Source organism: Tinamus guttatus, unplaced genomic scaffold, assembly GCF_059628265.1.
Source record: "Tinamus guttatus ecotype Peru unplaced genomic scaffold, ASM5962826v1 Tinamus_guttatus_pri_ptg000710l, whole genome shotgun sequence".
NCBI classification, from domain to species: Eukaryota; Metazoa; Chordata; class Aves; order Tinamiformes; family Tinamidae; genus Tinamus; species Tinamus guttatus.
The window spans coordinates 5,557,444-5,582,292 of NW_028289244.1; the positions used below are offsets into that span (position 1 = coordinate 5,557,444).

Below are 24,849 nucleotides of genomic sequence, written 5' to 3' on the forward strand. Positions count from 1 at the left end.
TCTTTCCCTTTGAAGCACTTGCTGGATTTGGAAGAATACGTTCCCAATCACAGGTTCCGTTGCTCTCCTTAAGAGCTGATTACAGGCAAGGCTGATGGATATATGATATGTGCCACAACCACAAATAAATGCCTCAGCAATTAGGGGCACCACCAGAAGCTTTTGTATCGGTCTCCAGCTCTGCAAGATGCTGAAAGGGGTTGCTTCCCTCTTTTTAGTTGGACTATGCCCTGGGAGATTCTCTTTGCTGGTCGAATTTCTGATTTTTCTTATCCTTAGAGTTGTCATGACTTCATTCCCTGCCTTGTTCCTTCTGAACGCTTGTGGGGCAGGCACCAGCTTTCGGTGTGTCTGGAGGTCCCGTGCCTTCTTTCAGCTCCCTGCTGATGTACGCAGACCCGGACTCCCAAGTGACTGCACGGGACCCCCGTGGTGATCTGCGCCCTTCCACCCCGCTCTGGCCCTCTTCCATTTTTCTTCTTCCTCTGCTTCTCCTTCAAACTTCTCCTAAACTTCCCACCTCCCCAGCGCTCTGCATGCCGCCCTCACGATCCCTGCTGTTTGTGGGCCTTGGCCAGTGCAAGCTGCAGTGCCAGCAGCACTGCTTTCTGCGGGACTAACAGCTCCACTGCAGGTATTATTTTTAAGGCTTCTCTAATTACATGTGTGATATCTATAAATAAGTAAATCCGTGATTCTTTTCCTGCAAGTACCAGTGACATAGTTACTGTTTACAGCACAGTGCAGTATTCCATGACCTGGACCTGAGCCTAGCCATGCTTAGGGAGCATAAAAATTTATATAAACATAAATAAATATATATGTGTGTGTGTGCATGAATATATACACATACACATTTTTTTTTTAAAAAAAAGAACACCACACCTCTTTTCTCTTGAGGCTTATGGAGCAGCTGTAACTAACTAACTATACTAATAACTAGCTGTGCTAGGGCCAGTGGTGAACTGCAGCCTTCTTTATGGCAAGATGGTTGAATTGTTTCTCTCGCATCTTTTCAGACATAACTTGATCACTTGTTCTGATTCAAAGCAGTCATATCTTAATCTCAAAAACCCCCCATAAAAGACCTGCTCTTCCCATAACCTATGGCAGGGAGCTGGTGCTGTCTGTTGGAATGTGCTGCATCCTTGAACAGTGGGGTGAGTGTGTCTGGATTCTCCACAAATGTATATCCAAACCCAGAAAATCCTACAGATTGCTCTTGGGCTGGGCTCTCATTTTTTTAGATGCTTCAGTACCTGTGTCACATGTGTTCTTTGGGGACAGTGATTCTTCTTGTAAATGCTGACAAGAAGTGCAGTATATTAGGTTGGTGTAATGCTGTTTCAGCCTGGCATCTGGACCAGCTTGTCAGAGCTGACTTGGGTATTTTCAGACAAACCAAGATGCCCAGAGGGTGTTCTCGAGTTCCCAGATTTTTTTTTACAGAAAATAGAATACAAAATGGTGGGCACCTGCAGGGGATAGTCCCAGCATGTCTCAGGAGTGAACTGTACCTCCCTCTCTCATGCCAGTCTGCAGTAATTTTATGGGGTATCTTGCTTACTGACATGTTCTGCCTTTTGGAATGACTGCTCCAAAGTATCTCATAATGTAGAATAGATGCAATGAAAAATATGCAATTATATAATCTGCTCTGTATGTTGCACAGAGATCTCTTGTGGCCCTGCCTCTTTCCCTTACAGTCTGTGGATCTCCACTGCCAGACTGTGTACAAATAGAGTATTTATCACCTGTAACCGAGAGATGTATTCAGCAAAATGCACATCAGGACCTGATCCACATTGCAGTTCCAAATCTTTTTCTCATGCCTTACATACAAAGGAATTCACTAATATGCTTCTTCTCTCTTCCCCCCAACCTTAGAAGAAGAATGGTATGAACAGTGGTCTAAAAAACGTACAGTTCTAGGTTGTTCTCCACTGACAGTGCGTGTATGACCATGTATGTATGCAAAATCCTGTGACCTCCTGTCTAGATGCACAGAACAAGTGGAACTGGAGTTTTACATACTTCATTCACCAACTTTCTAGAAAAAGAATTACCAAAGTGTTAAGTAAACATCATACTGCTGCATTATCTTTAATTAGTGCAGGAGGATGGCACTGCACTTCCAGAGCATCGGTTTGCTGTTCACTGATTATGTCACAACCAATCTTTAATTGTTCCATCTGAAAATCTTTAGTTCTTGTTCTTATAACTGTCTCCTCCTGGTGCTTTGCAAATTGGAGCCAGTCTTTAGCTATGTTCACTAATTTCACCTGAAGCTGGCCTGGACTTGGAAATATTGATTTTTTTTTTAATTAAAAAATTTACTCAAACCTGAGGTAAAGAAGCATAGAGGTACCATTTTCCACTGGTCACAGCAAAATAGAGCATCTTGATGCAAACGAGACCGACCCAGTATCTGAGAAGCTGTGATTTTTTTAATATACTTACCATAGTTGTTTCTGCAATTGAACCAAAGCTGTTGATGAAAATGTTGCAGCTGACATTCACTGGTGGGCCTGTGTGACAAATACAGATTGGATCAGTAGTTCAGCCTGTGTTTATACAACAAGATATTCCCACCCCGCAATATTAAATCCTGTTGGGGGAGCAGCATGGCTGGGTAGCAAGTACTGGCATAATGTCTAGACTCCCCCTTAGCTCCAAAGCTGTCAGAGCTGTAGTTGTTGTTCGTCCTCTGGGAATTGTTGCTTGTCCACTTGCAACCAAAGGGTCACTCTAGAGCTTTACCAAGGGCAGCGGGGAAGCACAAGAGCAGACTCCTGCTCCAGAGCTGCTGCAGCTGCCTAGTGTGTGATGGGGAAGGAGAGTCCTGGTAGAGAGGATGGGTCTGTGGGAGGAGGGAGCAGGCGCCTCTGCCCCAGGATATTGAGGATATTGCCCCAGGAACCAAGGTTTCCTTTAATACTGGGGAGTTAGTCTCATAAAATCCCTGGTGTCTTAGAAGAAATCATCTGTGGAAATGGAGAGTGTAGACTTGTAGATTACCCCTTCATCCTTTATGGGGACTAGGATGATGTGTCTGCATTTCAAGCACTGTCTGATGGCTCAGCCTCACTCAGGGGAGGTGCCGCGTGCCTGTTGAGGGCACATCTGCAGTCTGGCAGCTGCTGTGAGATGAAATACTTATTTGTGGCCAATGGCTTTAACGAGAGACTTGTGTCTGCAATCAGTGCAAATTTCCTCCTGTGTGGAAATTAATGGAATTTTCTGATTAGTAACGCTTGGAGCCTGATTTATTCCTCTTGGATTTTCTTCCATCCTCTCCCACTTTAGTCTCTTCTGAAACTTTGTATTTGTCCACTGTGGGAATAAGATCACAGCCATGTAACCGCTGTGTAATGGCCTGAGTTTTTTTGGTACAAGTCCCAGGCAATCCAAGCAACTTTCTGCCTAACCAGCTTCCAGACTTCTGCCTTCTGCCAACCTGGCAGCAGTTCACAGACTGTCCAATCTGCACAACCCCTTCTCCAGACTGTTAGATACAGGAACAGGCTAAAATATCAGATACAAAGTGGTGGTATATTTCATCCCTCCACCTTCACTTACTCTTCTTATCCAGCAGGCTTATGGCTGGCAGGCTTTGCTTTAATCAGCCTGTGTAGTACAGATCTGGAGCTAATCAGCTCAGCTGCTGGGTACACTTGCAGTGGGAAGCTGCCTTTAGCACTTGCTTTACCCTTCCTGCAATCTTCCAGCCAGGGCACAGACGCCCCTCATCCCACACTTACCGGGTCCACCCAGTTCCTTCTCTGCCTGAGTTACATCCTCCAACTCAAACCAAAGCTTAGATGCCCCTTCCTAGTTCTCAGAAATGTGAATCCACAGCTAAGACCAACCTTGACTGCATTTATAGAAGACCTGTGGTCTTCTCTTTGTTAATCTTTTCCTCCTCAAGAATCAATCTGGTATATACCTTTGGTATTATTTTCGTTTATATCTAAGCTATTAAAATGCCCTTATGAGTTACTGCCAGTTAATTTAAATTACGTGCTCTGAGGGCTACAACCCCACGCTCTGTAAAACATCTCCTATACCTCCCATATAAATTGGAGCCTGATTTATGTGTGGGAGGCTAAGCCAGCAAAACTGCCCTGTGGGGAAGGTGTACTTCATTGAAATAAAAGTGAAATTAAATTATCTTGAGTAGAACTGCAATACAGCTGCCTTCAGCAGGAAGATAATGTATACATTTCATTAAATATTAAAGTTTAATTTCTTTTCTGTGTGTACATAACTTAGTGGTAGGAAGGTCTACAGGGCATTTCTTTAACCCTTTTGTGACTTGGATAAAATAGCAGAGTTCGTTTTATCTAGCCGATTACCAGGAGAAAAGCTTCCCAGCCGTCTCTGGATATAAAACCCCAGGACAGAGTTTAGTACCTGCCGTTAATGAGTCCTGGGAGTCCTACATGACCATTGCCCTGTGATACTTGGAGGGAGAACCACTGATAGGAAACAAAACAGGCAAATTATACTAGTATCTTAGAGGGCTGGGCAATAGCTGAGAGGGGGACAAGTCCCACTTTATCTCTGCATGCCAATCCAGGACAATTCAATCTGAGAAGGAGAGCTCATACATGTGTTTTCTTTTTTTTTTTTTTTTTTTTTCCTTTTTTTAAAGCCCTTGTTAAAGGAGTTTTCTAAGAGCACAAAGAGCAGTCCCACTGCCTCTCTCGAGGACTGGTTTACCACTCCACGGCTGCCAGGGACTATGTAAATGCTTAGCTGGTTGTAAAAGGTTCTTACAAGGTTGTTCCTGTTCTGAGTGGAAATTGGATATCTTTACAGATCTTGTTAGAGGGATTTGGAAGATGACTTTGTGTGTGCTGAGCCTCCATAGGGAGCATGGTGCTCTGCAGATAAAAGCATGTTAATGCAGCTGAACAGAGGGGAAGTGTTAGCTGTCCAGGATGTGCACTGAAGACTCCAGGGCTTCGTAGGCCCTTTCAACAGTGAAGAATCTGACCATGTAACCAGGCAGTGAAAAAGTGGTAACAGAGCTGGGCTGGACAGGACACAAGTGATTTAAGCTCCAGGCAATGCTGCTCCCTTGAAACTTTGTGGAATGAAGTGATCGGAGTGAATCAGCCCCTGCAGCACGGTGGGAGTCCAGCTGCCAGGGAAGAGAAGCAAATCGCCAGGTTTGATCACTTGGAACTGCTCCCAGGACTGAGGTGTGTTTGCACATATGCAAACACGAGCATGTGCTGTCCCTGGGCACGTACTGCACATGGACATGGCATGGTGCTTCTGTGATGGCACCTGGTGCTTCACATTGTGCAAGCACCAAGACTGCTGTATTTTCTACTCTCACTTCATTGTCTTGCTCTTCCCCTGCCTGTTAATGCAACAGGGACTTTTGCCACCCAGACAACATCAGATAGAGATTTGAAAATCAGTATAGCCCCACTATATGCTTCTCTACTCTTTGTCAAAGAAACTGAGTTGTCTCATTCCAAGGGAGGATGGCCTAGCTTTGGTACTGGTTTCTTTTCCTTGCTAAAGCATTGAGGTTTATTTATTTATTTATTTACAAAGAAATTTTGCCCTCTGCTTTTAAGATTCTTTAGCTTTACAAAAAGGAGGGATATGAAATATGTTTCTGTTTTCATTGCCTACCCTCTGTAGAATAACTCCTTAAGCAACTTTTCTATATTGGTAACAAAATGCATGCCTTTAATCAAAACTCATTTGGGATGGATGATTTACTTCATGTAACTTTGGAATGTGACGATTTCCTACTTATGCGTCATACAGTCCAAGTGTACCCGGTACCTTAATTCACACTCACATTTATTTTCATCCATCTAGCTGGGTTAGGGCCAGGCCCCTCTTCACCACGTAACAGTAGAGCTGATGTCAAGCCTCAATCTAGGCTGATCACAGACTTCCCTCCTAAATCTCATCCGTAGTTTTAGCAGGGCCAAGTACCATCCTATTGGTGCTTGTTGCTCCTGACCGCTGTTAAGAAGTCATTGACACCCAGCATATCTAACCCAGCCAGTTCTCCTGTATGCAGAGCAACAGGAATGGAAATGGTGAAAGCCCAAGTGTTTGGCATCTCTATATGTGCATGGGCATTAAACTAACAGTGGCAATAATATCCGCTCTGTATGACACCTATATACCATGTCTGTCACGACCATGCATATTTCATATAAATATTTTTTGTAATTCATATATAGCTAGGGAAGAAATTATTTAGGATGGCATGCAGTCTCTGACCCAAAATAAGGCCACAAAAGCCTTTTTTTTTTTTTCCCCAATACCTTTAAAATTTGGTCTGATCCTGGCATCATATCCTGAAGTTCGCCCCATCAGTTTATCCAGGAAATCGGAAGGAGACATGGGCTTGGGGGCAGATCGTGCTGCTGCTTCGGCTTCTTTGGAGGCTGCCAAGCTGTGTGAGTAGGAAGAAAAAAAAAAGACAGGTTTTAAAACACTTGCCATACTGAGGAGCGCCTGGGCTCCAGAAAAGGAGCCGTCAGCATCTCATTCCCAGTATGAGGCAATATGGGTACCCATGTGGATTCCTAATGAGGTTGGTTTGTGTTAATTTGTTTGCCCAGCCCAAACATCTCTGAATATAGAATCCCAGCTGCCACCAAAGTAGAGATGATGAGTAGAGAGTGAGAAGAGAGATGATGAGTAGAGAAAATCCTTTTGTGAATTTAGGTATAGCTCCCTGGCATGCCATTAAATCACAAATGTGAACTCTGGCACCGAGTTCCAGAGGAAAAATACACTCAGAGATTAGCCTTGGGCAGAAATTACTGCTTAATTACATGGCAAATAGCAGGGAGTGTACCCTGTTCCCTGACAGTTTAATTTTCCAAAAAGTGAGTAGGATCAGATCAATCTGGAATCTGAGGCTCAAACGGGCCCAACGTGATTGCATAGTTCTTGCAGAGCCTTTGGGACGGGAATGTGCCAGGCTCCTGTTTGCTTCCTGCCACCGGCCAGCGCAGCTTTTCCTATAGGCACCTGCAATGCAGGGGTCTGAGTTCAGCACAGCAATGCAGTGTCCGGACAGAAAGGGAGCTGGAGCGCAAACCTGGAACGTTACTCCTGTTGGGATGGGGGATGAAACGAAATAAAATCTCCTTGGAACATGCCCCCCGGGGGCAGAAAGGGTGAAATTCCTGGAAACTCTCCCCTGCAGAAGCCTCAAGGCTGACTCAGTGTCTTCTGACTCAGTGGGAGCCTGTGAGATCTGCCAGGTGATGACTTTGGCTTAGCAAGTCTCTTGTTGCTGCCATCTGCACAGGAATGAGGGATCCCTGGGACAAAGTGCTCCTTCTCAATTTTGCAGGAAGGGTCAATTTCTAAGAGGGAAGATGTTACTACACAGTTCCCACCATGTACTTCTAATCAAAAAAACAGATCACTTCTCATGCTGAAACAGTGAGCTAAATAACCTAGATAAGCACAAAGGCATAGTTGGTGATTAGGGCACCATGTTTAGGACAATACCTGCCTCTGCCTGTTGGTTCAGATGCCTGATGTTGGCTGAAGCCTGCAGATATTATTGCAATACCAATGCATAATAAAGAAATCTGTTGAGGAAGAGGTGAGATTCATGGTTTCACCCTCTGCAAAGACTCCAACAAATGTTGTTTATATAAGCGTTGATTAGGGCATTTTGAACCACCTTTCTGCCTTGGCAGTCCATTCTCAGGCTAAACCTTATCTGAACTAGTTGATTCCCACAGCTGTGGATCTGGCTTTTACTGCTACCAAATCCTGTATCTTGCTCTAGGGAACTGTGCAGGGTAAACCAGCGTGTTTCAGAGTAACTGGAGTTGTGCGGGGGGTGATTTTTAAAAAAGGAAAACAATATGGTGCAATTAACTTGCAAACGCAGAGGAGGAAGGCTGGGAGGGGGAGGCGATCGATACTGGGCTGCAAAACTGACTGCATTCCAATAGAGTGTCTGCATGGCAATGAGTCTAGAGAAAAGATTTCAATTAAGCAGCAAATGACTTGGTAACCAAAGACTCCTGCCACTTCGGCAGTGAGATGCCAAATACTGCAATACGCACTGATTGTGTATACTTCTCGCTAGCTATAGGCTGCAGGAAAATAGGGAATTGGAAAAATCTGTGTGGGGGGGAGAGGTATAGGGAGAAGCGATACAAACCTCATAAGCTTTAAGTGCAAAAAGATAATTAAAAACTGCAAATCTTCTGTTTTTTAAAAATAAGGTTAAAGAGCACAAAAATTGGTGTTCAGCTTTACTGTAAATTCAATTCAAGAGCTCATCTGAGTATGTGGTCATGCTATCACAAATGTGCAAGTCTGCTAATGTTTCTTGGGGATGATTTTCTGATTCTTTCTGCTTCTCGGTTGCAAGTAGAATGAATTTCATGGTCTCAGTTCCTACAAGGAAGTAAATCTTTATGAAAAATGATGGCTTGTTTTCCCATACTTTACTTCTCTATGTAAAACCTAACAGGCATTTGTTTAACTGATCAAAAATGCACAGCAAGGACTTAGGCAAATGTTCTATTTCCCCCGGTGCGTTCACACAAAATGCTTTACAAATACTTCTCAGCCCTGGCAGAGACTGGCACAGTGGGTTGGGCAGGAAGGAACATGTCAGAGCTGGGATTTCCTAATGGCAAGGGAGTTAAACTCATGCTGTAGAACATTTCAATATTTAAAATCTTCAGACAGCTCACGTGGAGGGATACCCCACCTCTACCTACCCATACGCTAATCTGGCTGTTGTGAGACCTGTGAGATCTCTTTTCCTCAGGTTTCCTGATGGATGTTCCAGTTCTCTTTGGCTGCTGTGCACTGTATTCAAATGATTTAGGAATGCTAACTTCTGCGTTTCTGCCTGTTTCTCTTTGGTTACTAAGTGCTCTCCTAAAACCAGTGGCTTGCAACCATTTCACCATGGACTTGCACAGGGCCAGAAAGCAGAGAATGTGGGAATAGCAAAGCCTTTCCAACAGCTGGCTATCTGGGTACCAGGCAGAAGTATCTCATTTCTAACTCAAAAATAATAATAGAAAACAGCAGTGGAAGTTAGAGAGAGAGGCTGGCCTCATCCTATCATGCTTTAGAGGGATGGACTGTATCTAAGATCACCCTGAAATGTTCGTGCTGGATGTGACAAGCAAACTTCATTACAGCCGTTCAACTCGGTGCACCAAAAGCCACCAGCATGAGCTCTGTTCCAAGTCTCCCTTGGCTAGTGCCAAACGTGCTGCCTTGGGAACCTTCTGGGATTTTCTCTGTTCATTGGTTCCTACAGAAGAATCCTTGAAGACCTGCAGGACTGCTTTCCTCCCGGCCCAGCGAGAGGGAAATCAGCAAGCAATCTGCACGTTACTGAAGAAATTGGAATTTCAGGGTAGGTTACTGTGTTGAACATACAGCAAATTTATTCTCCAAATAAACAAGAAGACGCCAAAGGATGTAAACTGCAAACTTGTTTCCCTAAATTAGCCCAAGAGGGGTATCTGAGCAGGAGTCATCTTGGTGCATTCTAATAGCAGCCAGAAAATGGCTTAACTCATTCACACTGGTGCAGCCCCTAGTGAATCTGGGCATGTGCCTCAGGCACTCATGGTGGCATCAGGGGACGGGGCAGCTTCAAAGGGTCAACCAGCTGGTGCAGCCATTTGATGCTAACGCTGGTGCTAAGCCCTGCGCGCCGGGCTGCAGGCCCAGAGCACGCAGGAACCGTGTTCCTTGCAATGGAGCACTTCAGCTTTGCAGGACACCTACTGGCTTCTCCCCAGCCTACACGGGCACTGTCTCCTCTGTGTTTGCATTAGCTTCTGTTTTCAATAAATGATGGTATGTGGATTAGAAAGTGGCTCTCTCCAGTGGCACAGACATGTCAGCTTGCTCTGCTCACAGCCTCCCAACTGGCTTCGAGTTCCTCTGTTTTATATGGCCTGGGTGCTTTATTTTGAGGCTTGTTTGTGATTGTTTCTTTAGCTTCCTGTCTAATTTAGTCTGACAATGCAAACTGTCCAGTTCTGGTGAAGTGCTTTTTTTTTTTTTTTTTTTTTTTTTTGTACAGAGAAGCCTAGAAACTCAATTAGCACTGGGCCTCTATTCTCCTGTCAAATAATTTAATTGTTAATCTTTAATTCTGAGAAGAAAAGTAATGGCTGCCAGCAAAAGTACGCACTGCTGCAAAGCAAGTGTTTGCAGAGGAGTATCTCTCTGCAAGGGGTGGAAGCATTAGGTTCCTGGGAAAGTCAACTGGTGCAACATCAGTAGTTCAATGGAGAGGCACTGGATTTACCCCTGTGGTTGGGTTCTGCGCACTGTGGGTTCAGTGCCACTGGCAGTTTTCTCTGGTGTAGAGTTTTGCATTTTTGTCTATTTATGTGTGTGTTTCTTCTCTTTGCCCTGCAAATGTGTTGGGAGCAGTTGTTCAGGTGAGACGGTTCACACCATTGTCCTTCAAATGTCCTGTGTTCTGTGGGTAAAGCATTGCAACGGAGAGGACTATCAGAAACAGTTTTTAGGGCAGGCTGAGGTGTGTAGCACAACTGGCTGACCCAACATCTCCAAAGCTGGGCCTCACCAGAGCAGTGCTTGGTCTCGGGAGAACTTGCTTGTTCCCTGCACCCTGGGCTTGCCCCTATTCCGGGACCCTCGGAGGACCACGCTGGGGTCTTCTTTGGGATTTGTCTCGACTACAGTCCCTGCAGCCCAACTCAGGTCTAGATACCCCTGGAAGTGTTTTGCAGTGAAACTGACCTAGCATACTTGCTCAATAATGCAAGTTTTCTGGCAAATCTAATTTCCTGGGATGGACAGGGAGGCAGCAGATAGAAATTGCTCCCTGTGCTTGTTATTTCACACACAAGAGCACTTAGGGATGTTACCGCACAGCTTTGGGACTGCAGCTGCCCTGGCCCCCTGAGCTTGGGCACACAGGGAGACCAGGCGTCAAGGAGCAGCTGTCCCCCAGTGGCAGCACGTCGGAGCTGCACATTTATTCCTCAGATTTCTACTTCCATGTATAGACCTCCAGCTCCCTTTCCACAAGCGAGCCCCGCGCCGGGCCGCCTTGGCCACACTCCCCGCAGCTCCCCAGAGCCGCCACAGCAAAGGCGCCACCGAGAACCTTCCAGAAAAGGGGTGGGGGCACGGGCAGCCAATGGCTGAGCGCCACAGAACCCGAACGAGCCAATCAGGAGCGGCTATTCAGCACCCGCACCTATAACCGTCGGCGCTCTGTGACGCAACCAACAGTCGGGCGGAGGCAGCAGGTGGAGGCGGTTGAGGCTGCCCGGCCTCCTGCAACGGTTCTGCCGCACAACGGCCGTGGAGCGTGAGTCGAGCGACCGGGTCCGTCCCCACAACGCAGGCCCCGGAGCTGGGGGAGCAGGGCGTGAATTGGAAGAGCAAAGTGAGTGTGTGAAAAGTTCTCTTAACAAGCCGTGACTAAGATGAACTCAGATGCCAAAAATCAGCTGTGCATGGTTCACGGCCAGTAGCCTGTTGCCCCCTTTGCAAAGTCTCTGCTCGGGCCACCGTCAGAACATGTATTGCTGCTGGCTGAGTAGGGTCTCAGATTGCTCCAAGAGATAATGCTTTGGTGGGGCAGAGGATTAAGCTAAATCCCATCCTGTAGCGCCAGTCTTGTGAGAGCTGGTGTTTAGGACTGGTGGGTGGGAGATTATCCCAGATTATTCCCGCTGTTCCTTGTGGAGCAGGTGTTTCATGTCATGATGCCATTTGCATTTGTTATCCTCTGGTGTTAAAGCTTGAGAGAGATTTTCAATGATGGGACCTGGTTTCCTGCTTCCTGGAAGTCTTGTTTTTTTTCTCCTGAGGAGCAAAGCCCAAGTTTGCTCTGTGGCTGCCTGGGTAACTGCACTGGGCAGGCAGGGAGAGTGCAGGTCTCCCTTACACTGATCAAGGGGTTCCCTGAGATACTTCAGGTTGAAAAGGAAAGGTTAATTGATGACTTATTTTGGATGCAGTTAGCTTTTAAAAGGAAAGTTAGGCCTGTGACTATCTGATGACAATTGAAAATGCTCAATGCTAAGGCTTGATATAGCAGAGACACTGACAACTTCTGTATCAGCACCATGGACCTGAAACGCAGCAGTGTAAATTTCACTGACTCCATCACGCTCTCCGAAGAGGCACCGTTGCAAAGAGAACACAGGCCCAGAAAGGCATCGCGTTGTCCATGACTAACTAGCGAGAGTCGCGTTGCCCATGGCAACCCTTCCCGTGGGAAGGGGCTGTGTGGGAATGCAGCAGGGTCAGCTGCAAGCCCCAGCACCGTTGCTCCTGATCCCCCTCCTTGCTCTGCTCCCTGTGGCTTGCGGAGCCGGTCCCTGAGGTGGTGCCAGCCAGGCCCTGCGGCCCCGGAGCAGAGACACGGGCTCCAGGGCGCTCAGCGTGCACCGGGGCTGCTGTCTGCATCTGACCCTCTGCACAGGGGGGACCGGAGCTTTCCTGGTGAGGAGGAAATGGGGAAGCCCCCAAACCTGCACCTGGACTGTTTCATAGCATCTCAAACATGCTCTCTTGAGGGAAATGCTGGCAGATGCTGGCCTGGGAGTGCTTGGCAGAGATTGCAAGTAGGGAGAGATACATATATTTATGATTAGATTCGCTACCCAAATGAATAGCACAATCAATATTGATATACAATTCAATTAAAATGAATGAAATTAATTTTCTGCATGTTTTTCTCTGTCATGTTGTCCTAGTATTTCTGGCTTGTAGCTTAGAGATGGATAGGATAAAAAGAGCGGAGGCTGGGGGAGAGAAGGGAACCCTGATACCAAATTTTTTTGCTGGCATGGTGCAGAAAGGAAGGAGCTGTGAGAGTTACCGGTGTGCTGGTGTCATGGTGGTGATTACAGTCCTTGTGGTTATATTCATTAGGTGGAGGTTTCAGTATACCCACTGTTGGATGTAGTGTGTGCACTACAGGGGGGAATTTACGGAGATAATTTCTGTGATGGAGAAAGAAAAATTGGGGTTTGGTTATTTTCTTGGTTTATCTGACAGCAGATGTTAGAGGCAGGGATCTTGGACAGGACAGGAAAACAGTTGTGTTCAGCAATGCTGATGAAATAAAAGATTTGGGACATTGAGAAAGGTGGTTCTGGTCGAAGAAACAGGCAATGAGTTGCAGAGGCACCTTTTTAATAATAATAAAATCCTTTTTCGGCAAAGAAAAAGGCAAAGGTAGCTTTGTAAAATATTTCTATTGCTGTCGTATACAGTTGTGCTTTGTTGCTGTGAGCTGTTTAAACCAATTCTGGCTTTTGCACCAGAAGTAGCTGCATTGCAGTAGCCGCAGGGTGTGTTCACTTAAAGTTTCGAGAGCATTTTGGGATGCTTTGGGTGAAAGGTCCTCAACAACTTGTTACCACTGTGCCTGCCTTGTCCCTGCATAGGAGGGCAGGAACTGGGATGTGTTTTTCCAGAGGTTTTTGGAATTAACCCTCTCTGAACAGTTCTAGCCAGGGAAAGCAGCAATGATGTCACTGAGTTGAGAGGGGAAGAAAAAGTCTTTTTCAGACTGCAGCATTCAGATGGCACCGTGCTTTACTGCCACATTTCTGCAGCCCATGGCTCCTGCCCCATATGGCAAAACACTCTGTCTAGAATTATAAAACATCCCAATTTCGTTGATTAGCTCTATGGAAAGCCACTAGGCTTGGAAGAGTCACTGACTCTGCCTGGACAGAGCACTAAGAAAATAATAAATGACTAGAATACCGGTGGAGAGGGTAAAAGAAAACTGCATATGATACATAATTAAGATAGGAATAGTGCAGTGAGACCAACAAACTGCTTCGAAACAGTGCTCTATTATACCCAAGATCTCTGCTCTTAAAAGGGCTGTTCAAATCCTTCTTTCGTATGTTGTATGGCTACTCTTGCCTGTCAAAGTGTTTTCGGCCAGTGAACATGCACCTTCACAGCACTAGTGCTTTGCACTGTCTCACTGCTGGCTTCGGAGCATGCCATAAAAAACAGAAGGAAATATTCCTGCCTTTGATTTCTTTTTACTTACTACAAATACATCTTTCAGTGGTTGCTGTTTCAAACTGAGGCAAGCTGTTTCTTTACAGTACCTCATAGTTTTGCTTTTACACCCTCCTATATGAATGCATTAAATTCAGCTATGAAGCCATGGGTGCTCTCCCTCTTGACATTATTTACACTCTCTTCCAGAACTGCTTTTGGAACATGAGTGACTTTCTTGGCACATACGATCCTAAGCCAGTTAAATTCAGAAACATATTAAGAAAATATGAGAAAACACATTAAGAAAACTATTAGGGAAAACTATGGAGAATTGCAAGTCATTGTTTAGATCTTAACAATTTGTGAAGTAAATCCAGGGAACACCAGCATAGAATTTTATATGTGCAAATAATCAAGGATTTTTTTAAAAAAGAAAAGCTTATAAGCACATTCTTTTTGAAAAACAAAAGAAGAAAAGCCTACAAAGACGAAAGTATGTGTCTACCTTCACACACTCTGAATATTCCCTTTAAAGTCAAGGGGACTACTCAGATGTTTAAAGCTATGCATAACCTGCCTTCCTAAATACAGTAAATAAGAGAGGAAAATGTCTTTATAAGATGAGGCTTCACATTCTAGGTAAGAATAGTCTGTTCACTTGATTTAGTACTTGGATGGAGAGCTGCAGTGGGAACCTCTATTGACGTCAGGTTTTAGATCACAGACCTGTGATTTCTTAGAATTTTCTGACATTTGTCTGATGTTCTTCTATCTATAGCTCTGCAGTCTCACTAGCAGTTGCAATTTCAAGAGTTCAAATAGTTCGTTATGGCTGTTTTCTTAAAAAATAGTTTTAGTTTAAAGGTTTCTGCTGCTTGTTAAGACTGGATAAAAATATTTCAATTGCTTTTTTCTTTTTTGATAAATCAGCAATGGTATGAATAGAATTGCTTTAAAAGGAATATATCATCCAGTGTGCAGTGGTGGTGTTTTTATCTTTTGAGACTTCACACATCTTCCAAGGAGGTTTCCTGAGGTAACACCTACAACCAACTGCAAAATTGTGGGTCTCGCAGTGAAGCAGGGGCTCTGTCAGGTGTGTTTTATACTGTGCAAAATGAGTTGACCAGCAGAGAATTTAATTAGTCAAATAATCCTAATTCTTATGGATGCTGTTGGGCATGTGCAAAATACAGTCAAATTGGCGTCTGTTTGGGGAACCGTGTATAAAGCAAATACCTTGCTTCATAAAGGCAGCTGGAGGTGAACGCTTCCCTTGTGCTCTCTGTGATTATTTGTGTAATTTATCAGCGTATTCCTGAACCATAATGAAATGCAACTTTTGGAATGCCACGCTCTACCTAAGACTGTTTTTCTCCCCACTGTGGCTGCCCTCTGACTTCATTCCCTTCAGCTCCCCGACAAAAACGCGTTTCCAACCCCGGCAGCACTGCAGGGCTTGAGTCAGTGCAGGCAGCAAGCCGTGCTTGGCGGGGCTCGGACTGTCAGCCGTGTCGTTGCTGGGTGATTTCTAACCCTGTGGGTGATTTCTAACCCCGCTGTGCGCTGGGCACAGCGCGCAGGGCTGCAGCGGGAGGATGCGCAGGGGCGGCAGGAGGGATGGGATGCATGTGTTCCTGTTTGTGCGGTGGATCTCGGGAGCTCTGATGCAGAGGGGGGGAAAAAAAAAAGGGTATTTGTCAAGAATCACTGCTCTGCTCATGGCAGTGTTACTGGAACGTAAGGGCAGCAGGAGTGAACAGAGAGAAGAGATCGTAAAGAAACCACATGAAGAGTCACTGTCTGGTCCGCAGTGTCTTTGCAGTGCTTACAACCTGAGAAAAGGCTCTCGCCCAGAAGCGTGGAGTACCTCACGTCCCGACCCCCAAATGCACTCACACGTGATCCTGCTCTAATGGGAGGCTTTATCGGTTTTGCACAGGGGTCCTTGGCACCTACAAAGCTGCTTGAAGTTAAGAGCTCTTTAAAGGGTACTGATGGCGGCTGACCCTTGTGCTTTCAGACCTTGCCCGTGAGAGATGGCAGGAGGAGGAGTCTGTGCTCCTTTCGACTTTCAGAAACATCTTTTCACTTGCGTTTTCTAAAAAGAAAGATTTTTTAAAAAATCCAAAGGAAGTGTAGCAAAGATGAGAAGCAATGAATTCGCTGCACTTTTTGCATGATCCTTGCTCAGCTGCATTTTCTGTTGAAACCAATGCATGTGATAGTGATTTATTCCAACACCGATGGCGTCTTTGGTTGCTGTTTTTTGCTTTGTGTGTTTCCTGCAGCCTTGCACGCTTTGAGGGGCTATATCTGCATTCTAGGCGAGCAACCATCGGGGCAGAAACTGCTCATACATCAGACGTGTGGGGGGAGCTGCTTTCAGCAGCCTTCCTCTGAAGGCAATGCGTGCGGTGATTGATGGCACTGCAAGCCCTGCAGTTCCATAGATGCGACACGTCTTGGCAACCTCTTGGCAGTTTTTCCTTTCTTTAGCCACCCCACAATGAGGCACTGATGGAAACAATGGCGTTCCCGGGAGAGTCTGCTCGGCATTCCCGTTTCGATTGGCTTTTTCACTAGAGGGCTGTGAGCTGCAGAGAATGAAGAAAGGAATGGAAAGGAGAGCAGGTGCGAGTGTGTGATGGTGGTGGCCTCCTGCTCACCCCCTCAATCCAGATTTTGTGCAGCTTGGTAAATTAAGATTTCTCCTGTGTTTCTCAGCTGACACATCCAGCAGAGATACATTTACAGGATGCCAACAGTATGTATGTACCCGCCAGATGTGGCACAGTCCCCAAAGAGCAGCTTCCCATGGTGCATTATATGAACGGAATAATTGTCTCTATAACAGGGTGTGCTCAGTGTGTGGAGGTGACAGGTACATCCGTGTGTATTTCTATTTTCTGCAGCCCTCTCTGTGCTTTGGCCTGTGAGGAGTATCCAGTTTAAGTCTCTGAGGATCTGTCCCCTGAAGCAGAAATTTAGCAGCATCTTGGAAATAATTGTACTTAATCTGTAATGTCACTGGGATCAAAGCATACAGACCTATAGGACTAGATGAGATAGGGCAAATCGGCAGATTTCCAAGAGGTTGAGGGGGCTGCATTATTTTGTACCTGCTAAGGCTTATGGCTAAGAAATACCAATGTTACCCTTCTCCCTGTGTGGGAGATAGTCTGTTGTCTGACTCTGTAGAAGCACATGTAAATTGTTGGATCTTTTGGGGGAAAATAGGGGTGGGAAAGCAAAAATGTGAACTTGTTTTGTTTCTTTAAGGGAAAATGACCTGCTGAATCATTAATATCTTCTTAATGTCAAGTGCAATGAAAAAGGTCTCTTTTTTTGCGGGGGGGAGGTTGTTTGTTTTTGTTTTCTGGGGCTCTGCAAGCAGATCTAGCAGGCAGCAGGTGAGGGTGTCTGCTCGTTGCTGCTCATAATTCTTCCAGCACAATACACTGGAGCTGCAGGAATAATTCTTACCACTTCCTTTTTCCTCCATTTGTTGTCAGACCCTGGTGTTTAGCAACTCTTTTTTCTAAACTAAAATCTTCAAAAGCCTTTGGGATGAATTGTTAAAATTGGTGAATCAAAACATGGCATTGAGGTTAAGCTGGATTTTTTTTTTAATGTACGTAAGAGAATATGATGTTGGAAAACATGGACTGCAAAATGGTAGCTGTGCTACTTAAGAACAGAAATTACTCTGCTATTACCTATGGACAGAGTTCACTGGAAAATATGAAAAGTAACAATAGCAAATCTAAAGGGTAATTTTCTGGAAATAGTGAAACCATGATTTAATGTGTTACACCAGAGCTGGCACAGACAAATAAAATGGATAGAAATCAAAATACCTCATCAGCCTAACTTTTGTTAGTATTAGTCACTTCGGGGTTCTCAGAAAAACTGAAGGGTGACAGAAAATGAGCACGTAAAACTCAGTGAACAGATTTAGGTGATTTGACATACTTAAATGTAGTTTTGATATAGCCAAAGAAAGTAGGATTTGTTTTTTTCTAAAGCCTTTGTCAGTCTTAGGTGTGTAAAGAACAGATTTCAGAGGTGGTCTGATACCTTCCTTTCAGTACTGAAATTTGGAGAGCCTGCACACAAGGATGAAATGAGAACAGGCCTCTCTCCTGGCTTTCTGCCACCAGTGAGTGATCGTTGGTCAGTGTTGGAGTAATAAAATAATTTAATTCTGGACATTGATTCAGATCTTAGTTCAGATACTGGGATCTTTCTCTGTCTACATCAGCTTATGAAGGTCTGGTGAGATAAAGTTCAGAAGCAAACATAATATGGAAAGTGTCTATTGAAGAGCAGTGCAATTACAGCATGTTGCTGTTCGTTTTTAAGTGCTTTCCTTCGTGGCTTGAGTTGCTTATTGGTAGTGAAGTTCTTAGCCTTTAGACTGTGCAGTTAAATCCAAGACATTGAGTCAAGATGCACTTTGCTGCCATTTGCTTCATGTGTAAGGCACTCTAGTAGCTCTTTCATGGGAAGATGGGAATGAGGAGGGACTAGACTGTCATGCCTAAATTCTTGTACTTGAAGAAAATCTTCACTGACGATTCATAGGATGTAACACTCGTATGTAAGGGCAGGATTTCCCCATATAATGAATGTAATTTCTCTTCAGAAACAGCTCACTTTTAGTGTCTGAACAGTCAATATATGTTTTGCCATTGGGACTTTTTACAGAATGAGATAATGCTTGGTGAGAATGGAGGTGAACAGTCAGTGTTATCCAAAATCTGCACAGCACCAGTGTTTTGGAAGCAAAAAATATTTTGTTAGCGCATGAGAGGGGCAGCAGCATTTTTAGCAATGCTGTTGTGAATTGTCTTGTTCATATACTGTTCATTTGTCCTTTGCATCTACTACAAGGAGGGAGCTGGGAAAGGTTTCTGTCCAGTTGTCTTTGGAGCCTTTCTTTTGTTCCGCTCTGTCCAGAGAGCAAATCTGGAGTTGTTTGGAAGCAGCTGATCAGAGAGGCAAGTTGAGATTAAACTGTGTATTAGAAAATGTGCTGTGTACTGTTAATTTGTTTTAATTGCCTGAAATGTGATAAAATGCTATAATTTGTGTAGATGGAAATGTGTGTAAAATCCATGCAGTAGGCAAAGTCCCAAATATTCTGCCCTCCTAGTGGGATGGAAACAAATTAATCTCTTTATGGAATGACTTATAAGGGTGTCTTGGTAGAACTGTCTGCCTTATCACATTTTCAAACCTTGAATAAGTAACCCTTTTAGCAGGGTTTCTAATTGAGCCATTATAGGTTGCAGACCACAGAAGCTGAAGAGCAGCTTTAGCAAAGCATTAGACTTATGGCTCCAAATCATTTGTTATTTCATGGAGGGGTTGGCAGTCTCAGAGCTGAGGTACAGCTGGTCATGAAGCACAACTTCTGGTAGCTTGTGGTTGGCATGAGGAAAACACTCCCTGTAGTGCAGGGAGTATCTGCCATGTTGCTTGGCTTGGGGCTCTGGGAGTCGTTGGTTAATGCTTCGCTCACGGGTATCTCTGCAGTGCTATCTAGCATTGCAGAGGCATAGCAGAAGGTTGGGAGATGCACGTTTCTACTCCCCTTTCCTCCTTCAACCTTCCCTTTTACTGTATTTTCAAGGGCTTAGAATCAGCAACTCTGCAATCATCTGTTTTATCTGTTAAGTCTGTTTTGGAAAAAAAGCGTTTTTTGCTTTCCACAAGATTAATAGAGGCATCATTCAAGGTGGCATCTTTTCATCGCTTTAATAGCTGGATTTGGGAAGGAGCTCTGATATTGAGGGGTAGGAAAATGCTCATTAGGGCAGTCCACCAGGGTCTGAGGCCGGCAGCAGCTTTGAGCCTGTGAATCTCTGAATTGAAGCAGTAGCCTTGAATCACTCGTGCAGGCTGCCAGATTGCAGTTCAAAAGGGCCCCACTCTGGTCTCTGTTCAGTAGACCTGATGCTGATGCATGATTTGCTGAAGTGCAGATAGTGTAAGAAACGGGCCCACATCACTGTGAAGACTCGCAGGACATGATCCACTCAGTCAAATGGCAGATTCTAGGTTATCTTTGTCCCCTAATCCATACTAGGGGGTATTCCCACCAGGCTCGTGCTGCGGTATTTCTGCATTGCTGCAGTTAATAAAGTGCTACAGTATAACATGAAGTCTGGGGAAGGTTATGGCAAGGCCAATGATTTTTGCTGTACTTCAGGAAAGACAACTGAAATGGGATATGAGTATACAGGAGGGCATTATATGTGTCTCCACAGATACAAGCAGGGGAGGAATCCTAAGTATTATCCAATCCATTATGATTTTCAAGAATTGACATTTCTTGTGGAGATCTGCAAGGAAGGTTGTGGCCTGTCTCTCAGAATAACCATTTCATCTCCCATGCCCAACCACCTTCCCATCTCTGCTTCTACCCAGGTTCTTGGTAAATGTCTTAGTCACAGATAAGTGACTGCAGTCTGGAAAGGCAGGTAACAGAATAGGAATCACTTTTCCGTAAAGAAAGGCATGTCGGAATAAGCTGCTTATGGCAAATTCCTTCCAAAATACCCCAACTGTAACAGAAAGAAATACTACATTGGCAATATCGTAATGTTCGCATTCACACACCAGCTGTTATTCTTTCCCACAGGGTTTTGTCTTTAAAGGCTGGCAAAGGACATACCGATTAAATAACAGATCTAGTTTTATTTCCAATATTGGCTGTGTTTATTTGTCCTTTTGGATCTTGGCTTTTCCCTTATTGTGATATTGCAGCGTACATGCTAGCGCAAAATGGATACCCTTTCTGGAATATTTTTGACAGGCTGACAGTAAAATATGGCAGATCTTGTAATTTAAAGCAATACATACTTCTATTATGGATTATTAGATTATTAGTTTTTTAAACATTGTGTATGACTGAGTGAGTAATTGGCACACTAAATTTATGAATGGCTGTTAATGAATAAACTTCCTCTTACGGTAACAACAAAGCTATTCCTGCACTGGAAAGGCTGATAGACTTCTGGTCTCTATTAAATGGAGCACATATCACACAGAAGGGAAAAAAGATTGCTTGGAGTTGGTTCTGAGGAGGACTTATTGCATTGTTTCTTGTTTGATGATTGCGGTTTATAGAGTAGTTTGATTTTGACATCTCCAAATAACTGAATTTTCAAGCAATTTTGAAAATACTTTATGTATTTCAGGAAATAAACTTCCAGAAATACTTCTTGTATACAATACGGCATATATATTATATACATAAAATGTGACATATATAAACATGCTATTTGTGCGTATGCATTATATATAATGTATATAACAGTACAAACCTTAGAACTTGAGGGTTATGATTTGTCGAGGTTTTGAATGCTCAGAACTCTGATGTGTTTAGAGTGTTTAGGTCCTGACATGTGTGATACATGAGTGCATTTTTGAACAGCATGGGCAGGATAGGTGTGCATCCATTTCAGTTGTTCAGGCAGTTAGAGAAAAGCCTGACAGGCTCTCAAATCCCAGCGCCATAGGAACCTCTGGTCTGGAGAGGCTCCTCTTCATTTTCTTGCCATCCATTTATTTCTGGATAGCATTCCAGAGTCTTTGTGATGGTATGAAGGGATGCACCATGTCATTTACTATCGACTTTAATTTCTTTGCTTGCTAAATTAAAGGGTTTATTGTGTGTACATGTGCTTTCTTTTAGTCTCTTGCTCTATAACATGCAGTGCTGCTATACGTTTGTGGCTGAATAAGACTTGAAGGGATGGTTCTGAAGTACTCAAATGTTACTCAGTGTTTGAATTGTGGTGATTTTTACTTATTTCCAGAACTTTTGTTGCTTCTCCCAACAAATACTGTGTGTGAAGTGTGTTTGGTTGATCCTGCAATCTTGGGGAATTGCAGGAGGAGGAAGTGGAGATGCCCCAGTTGTCAGGCTTGGAAAGACAAGTATTCGTGGGGAAAAATATCACTAGCTAGAAAAGTCTTGCCAGTGTCAGCAATTATGCTACTGTGATTTATAAAATAAGTATTACTCTGATAATGTATGTTGTATCTATAAATAATATCCTTTCTTGTTAAACTGTAAGATGAGACTTTGAGACATAGGGGAATCCATGTGTCAGAGATGATCTGTTTAAGAGACCTTAGCTCATGAAAGAAGATTTTTTTTTTCTTTAAGTTGCATGTATGTTATCTATCACTACCCGAGTTATCATTGGTCATGTAGATAGAGAAAAGCTTCTACCTTACACCTCTTGATATTTCATTTGTCTAACTGAAGCATTTCAAGGAGACATGGAGAAAGAAACACTTTTACATTAAAAAAAAAATCCTTCTCTTAGCCCTTAATGAAAAAATTGAGCACTTCCAAAATGGACTCAAAATACAGGTATTTGATATTGGAGATAAACACAAAAATGGTCCTGCTGTCCCTTTCAATATTTGTTTCGGTTTAGCAAGCAAAGGGTTTTACAAACTGCAGGAAAGAGGGGAAAAAAGTTGATAAGAAAGGTGCCTATTTCTGTGTTTTCAGTGCCTACAGACATAACAAGCTGGCACGATGGGCTGAGCCCTCCTTAAAAAGGAAGCCTGCAATTTCTTAGGATAACAAAATTTGATAGCAGAGGCATCCCACAAAAATTCACCTTAACCTGCAATGTGATGATGGGGAGGGGGTGAGGAAGGGATATTTACCCGGGCAAATTCAAGTGCAGGGTTCCCAGCCGCCACTAGTTGTCACTTTGCAACCAGCCGGGGTCGGTGTTTTCAGCACTGCGGTTAGCAAGATTGCAGTGCTAATTAAACGGAGTAACTCCTAAAGCTGCGGAAAGTCCCGAGCCTGGGGCTCTGTGCTAGTCAATCCCGGGCAACCAAGCAGAGGCGGAAGGGCAGAAAGGTAGATTGCGATGGGGTAACGCTGGAGCTCAAGCTGCGCTGCAGCCTGCCAGGCAGTGCCCGCTGCACGCACGCTCCTCCCGCAAACACGAGCCTTACCTGAAGAAAACGATTGTCTCCCACACGTAGACTCCGAGCGCGTTGACGCTGCACATTTTTCCAGCTCTCTCCTCTTTTTGTACTCCGCAAGGGGTGGGCCGCTGGGGCTGGCCAATAAAGTAAACGGCACTTGGGGAGCCAGGGGCAGGGGAGCGAGGCGCCCTTGTGGAGGGCGGGCGGGCGCCCCCGCTCAGCGCCCCGCGCAGCGCCGCGGCGGGCGGCCCCGCTCAGCACCCTGGACAGCGCCGCGGCGGGCGGCCCCGCTCAGCACCCTGGACAGCGCCGCGGCGGGCGCCCCCGCTCAGCACCCTGGACAGCGCCGCTCCGCGGGGCGCCTGGCGGCTCCGCTCCGCCGCGGCTCGTCCCTCCTCTCCGGGTGTCCCCGCCACTGCAGCAGCGCTCGCGGCCGGAGGGTCGGGCTGCTCGCGCTGAAATCTCCCTTCAGCAGGATCCTGCTCCGGACATCAGGCTGGCGAGCGGGGCAGATGCAGGGGCTGTAGGTTTGCCATCAGGGTGGCGGGAGGAGGAGGTGCAGGGGCCCTTCAACAACCCAGGACTTTAATCTCTGCTGCCAGCCCCGAGTCTTCCTAATTACATCCACAGGAATTTGCCAGCGTGAAGCCGTGCTGCAGTCCCCGTTGTGTTGCTTTTCTGCCCGCCGTTTGGCTGCCGTTGATTCCTGCTTCCTGGGCTGTTTTCCTTCTGAATAAGTTATTGCTGCTGTAGGGAAGGTGTCCCATTGCTCACGGCTAACGCAGAGGGGAGCAAAGGGGAAGTTTCTTGGGAAGCACTCCCATTGCGCTCAAAGAGAAAGTGGCTCTGTGTCCTCCTAATGCATTTCATTTCCCCTCTGCCCTCTCCCCTGCCAGGACTTGCCAGATCTTGGGAGTTTCTTGCTGCATTAATTTACTAAACTAAAAAAAAGGGGGAGGGGGGAGGGAGAAGAGAGGAAAGGCGAGGGGAGGGGGTAGCCCAGTCCCTCGGCATCCCAAGGCCCTCCTCTTAGCTGTGCTCATTGGTCTTAGGGCTGAAAAAAGTACTCGAGGATGTGGTTGGATAAAGGCATGTTGTACAGCAGAGGCTGTTAACCTTTAAAGCGCTGATACATTTTTGGCTTATTTTAGTTTTTTTAACCCAAGTCACTGTCTTTTTAAGAAGTCTATGAAATCGTCTCCCTTGACACGGCAAGCTTAACATGCCTTAAGTCTCCATCTCTTGGAAGATTTGCTTGGCTAGCAGTTGCTGTGTGTGCTGCTGTTGCTTTATAAGGATTTTTTAAAATGTATTTTGTTTTACCTTTTTTTTCTTGTTTTTTTTTTTTCCCCATTTGCTTTTGCAAAGACATTGGGCAGTCACCAGAGCTACCAAGGCTGGAGCAGGTAAGGAGCATTTAGCAGTTCGCTTCTGCAGCCCCAGCATCTCACAGGGCGCTGCTGAGTGCGGAGGGCTCCGGGGAAGGGGTGTGCTCTATAGCCACAGTGTTAGCAGGGCTTTTTCACTCTGCTTGGATTCTGAATGATTTCTGAGAATTGAAATAAAATGTAACTTTCAAGTCATCTGGGATTTCTTTCTTCTCTCTTGTCTCAGTGTAAGGGTTTTTTTCTACCTTAAGTTATGCACTGTTTACTTGTCACCTGCTCTGTGAAACTGTCCCAGGACCAAGAAAGTCCTTTAACCTCTTTCTAGCTGCTTTTTATTGCGGGGAAGGGACTGCTTGCCCCACTACGACTGCTGTAGCGCTCCAGACTAGCAATTAGACAAGCCTGTCTCAACAGTTAGAGCTGTATCTCAGAAGACCTTACTGTGGTGCCAGAAGTGACCTGATGCTTTTGATCCTGCTTGCAT

At 45.0% G+C, this 24,849-nt stretch overlaps 1 protein-coding gene across 2 annotated transcripts in view; it reads right to left on the reverse strand.

Moving 5' to 3' along the window:
• The window catches only part of GLRA1 (glycine receptor alpha 1), a 34,992-nt gene extending 11,903 nt beyond the window's left edge, over positions 1 to 23,089 (reverse strand). For both annotated transcript variants that reach the window (XM_088536955.1, XM_088536954.1), the window contains exons 1-3: positions 23,005 to 23,089; positions 6,303 to 6,433; positions 2,461 to 2,528 (exon numbers count right to left, since the gene is read on the reverse strand). In XM_088536955.1, the coding sequence (XP_088393081.1) occupies positions 2,461 to 2,528; positions 6,303 to 6,433; positions 23,005 to 23,060 (255 nt within the window). In that variant the 5' untranslated portion in view covers positions 23,061 to 23,089. The remainder of the gene's footprint in view (positions 1 to 2,460; positions 2,529 to 6,302; positions 6,434 to 23,004) is intronic.
• Between the last annotated feature and the right edge of the window lie 1,760 nt (positions 23,090 to 24,849).